The sequence below is a fragment of the Palaemon carinicauda genome, chromosome 20 (assembly GCF_036898095.1).
Source record: "Palaemon carinicauda isolate YSFRI2023 chromosome 20, ASM3689809v2, whole genome shotgun sequence".
In the NCBI taxonomy this organism is placed as follows: Eukaryota; Metazoa; Arthropoda; class Malacostraca; order Decapoda; family Palaemonidae; genus Palaemon; species Palaemon carinicauda.
In genome coordinates this window covers 115,247,353-115,249,852 of record NC_090744.1, presented here as the reverse complement: position 1 = coordinate 115,249,852, position 2,500 = coordinate 115,247,353, and the positions used below count along the sequence as shown (strand labels likewise).

The 2,500-nt window shown below is 35.2% G+C and overlaps 2 protein-coding genes across 3 annotated transcripts in view; one reads left to right on the top strand and one right to left on the bottom strand.

Moving 5' to 3' along the window:
* LOC137614396 (uncharacterized) overlaps window positions 1-2,500 on the top strand; it is a 175,460-nt gene that overhangs the window by 150 nt on the left and 172,810 nt on the right. The window lies entirely within an intron of this gene.
* The window catches only part of LOC137660090 (uncharacterized), a 77,261-nt gene that overhangs the window by 8,150 nt on the left and 66,611 nt on the right, over window positions 1-2,500 (bottom strand). Inside the window, exon 35 of the mRNA XM_068394809.1 lies at window positions 1,518-1,652. Within this exon, the coding sequence (XP_068250910.1) occupies window positions 1,518-1,652 (135 nt within the window). The remainder of the gene's footprint in view (window positions 1-1,517; window positions 1,653-2,500) is intronic.

The following is a 2,500-nucleotide window of genomic DNA, read 5'->3' as shown; positions in this document are numbered from 1 at the left end:
TTCGAAATTAGTGTGAATCATGCAATAGGAGGAAGAACGTTCAGCTATGCTGCACCGAGACTCTTTAACGACCTTCCACTCGATATCAAGAATAGCAATAATGTGGCAGCTTTCAAGAAAAACCTGAAGACTTATCTTTCTAGAAAGTGTTATAATAGTGACCTGAAAACTATTAAGCCTGAATACAAATGCTAGCGAAATAATTGATAACGATACAGAGCAAAATATTAACTGGAAAGAAATTATTTTTTTTTTCACACACCAAGGCCCGCCTGAACAGACCTTTAGTGTTTGATGGAGGGCGAGAAATAAACCCGTAAAAGTAAGTTTCATCTTCTAAGAAATGAAAAAAAAGTACTGTTCGATCTAGGAAGAATCATGTGAGATGCAATGATCCAAAATATACTTTCATTAGAGGCTTATCAATAGTACGTCGAAACTTTCAACATAAATTGCGCCAACCATATGTATCTTGCGTGCAATGTTTCCTATTATAACAAATGATATCGGCGTCCATGACCTTTGATGTCAGAATGCTAGAAAACCCAAAATCATTTAATCTTCATCACCTTCTCCTCTTCCTCCTTTCCTCTCCTGCCGTCCATTCTTTCTACATGTCCAAACCATCTCTGATCAGTGACCCATCCTCTCTCCATTTTTGCCATTTAAACATAACTTCTTAGGTTCCTTTGGATGTTATGTTGAGGGCACGAACAAGTATCACTCATTCCGGTCACAAATTCAAATATTAAGGATAATTCATCACCTTCTCTCCCCCCTCACTGCTCCTACCGTTCATTCTTTCTACATGGCCAAACCATCTCGGACCACCGACCCATCCTCATTCCATTTTTACCATTTTCACATTACTTATTAGGTTCCTTTGGATGATATGTTGAGGTCACGAACAAGTGTCACTCATTCAGCTCATCCATTCATATATTAAATATAATTCATCACCTTCTCTCCCCCCTCACTTCTCCTACCGTTCATTCTTTCTACATGTCCAAACCATCTCTGATCACTGACCCATCCTCTTTCCATTTTTACCATTTTCACATTACTTATTAGGTTCCTTTGGATGTTATGTTGAGGTCACGAACAAGTGTCACTCATTCAGGTCACGTATTCAAATATTAAAGATAATTCATCATCTTCTCTCCCCCCTCACCTCTCCTACCTTTCATTCTTTCTACATGTCCAAACCATCTCTGATCACTGACCCATCCTCTCTCCATTTTTACCATTTTCACATTACTTATTAGGTTCCTTTGGATGATATGTTGAGGTCACGAACAAGTATCACTCATTCCGGTCACAAATTCAAATATTAAGGATAATTCATCACCTTCTCTTCCCTCTCTCTTCTCCTAACTTTCATTCTTTCTACATGTCCAAACCATCTTGGTTCACCATTTTTGCCATTTACACATAACTTCTTTGGTTCCTTTTGATGTTGTGTTGAGGTCGCGAATAAGTGTCACCCATTCAAATATTAAAGATAAGCATAACATTACCTTCCGAAGTATTTGCTGCCGACGGTGACTGAGCATCCTCGGGATATCGAATTGCAGGAGACGAAGAGTTCGCCTTGCTTGAAGGCCACGAATTTATCGTCAGTGTGGATCTGGGAAGAAAGAGTGTTTGTAGGTCTTTAAGTATTTTTTTTTATCTCTAGAGGAATTTTAATAGAAGTGAATGGGTATTTTGATATTGAGAATTGAATGGACATTTTGATATTGAGAATTGAATGGACATTTTGATATTGAGAAGTGAATGGACATTTTGAAATTGAAAAGTGAATGGACATTTTGAAATTGGAAGCGAATGGACATTTTTAAATTGAGAAGTGAATGGGTATTTTGAAATTGAGATGTGAATGAACATTTTGAAATTGGGAAGTGAATAGACATTTTGAAATTGAGAAGTGAATGGACATTTTTAAATTGAGAAGTGAATGGGTATTTTGAAATTGAGAAGTGAATGGGGTATTTTGAAATTGAGAAGTGAATGGACATTTTGATATTGAGAATTGAATGGGTATTTTGAAATTGAGAAGTGAATGGACATTTTGATATTGAGAATTGAATGGGTATTTTGAAATTGAGAAGTGAATGGACATTTTGATATTGAGAATTGAATGGGTATTTTGAAATTGAGAAGTGAATGGACATTTGAAATTGAAAAGTGAATGAACATTTTGAAATTGAGAAGTGATTGGACATTTTGAAATTGAAAAGTGAATGAACATTTTGAAATTGAGAAGTGAATAGACATTTTAAAATTGAGAAGTGAATAGACATTTTGATATTGAGAATTGAATGGAAATTTTGATATTGAGAAGTGAATGGACATTTTTAAATTGAAAGGTGAATGGACATTTTGATATTGAGAAGTGAATAGACATTTTGAAATTGAGAAGTGAATAGACATTTTGAAATTGGGAAGTGAATGGACATTTTGAATTTGAAAAGTGAATATTTTTTTCAAATTGAAGGAG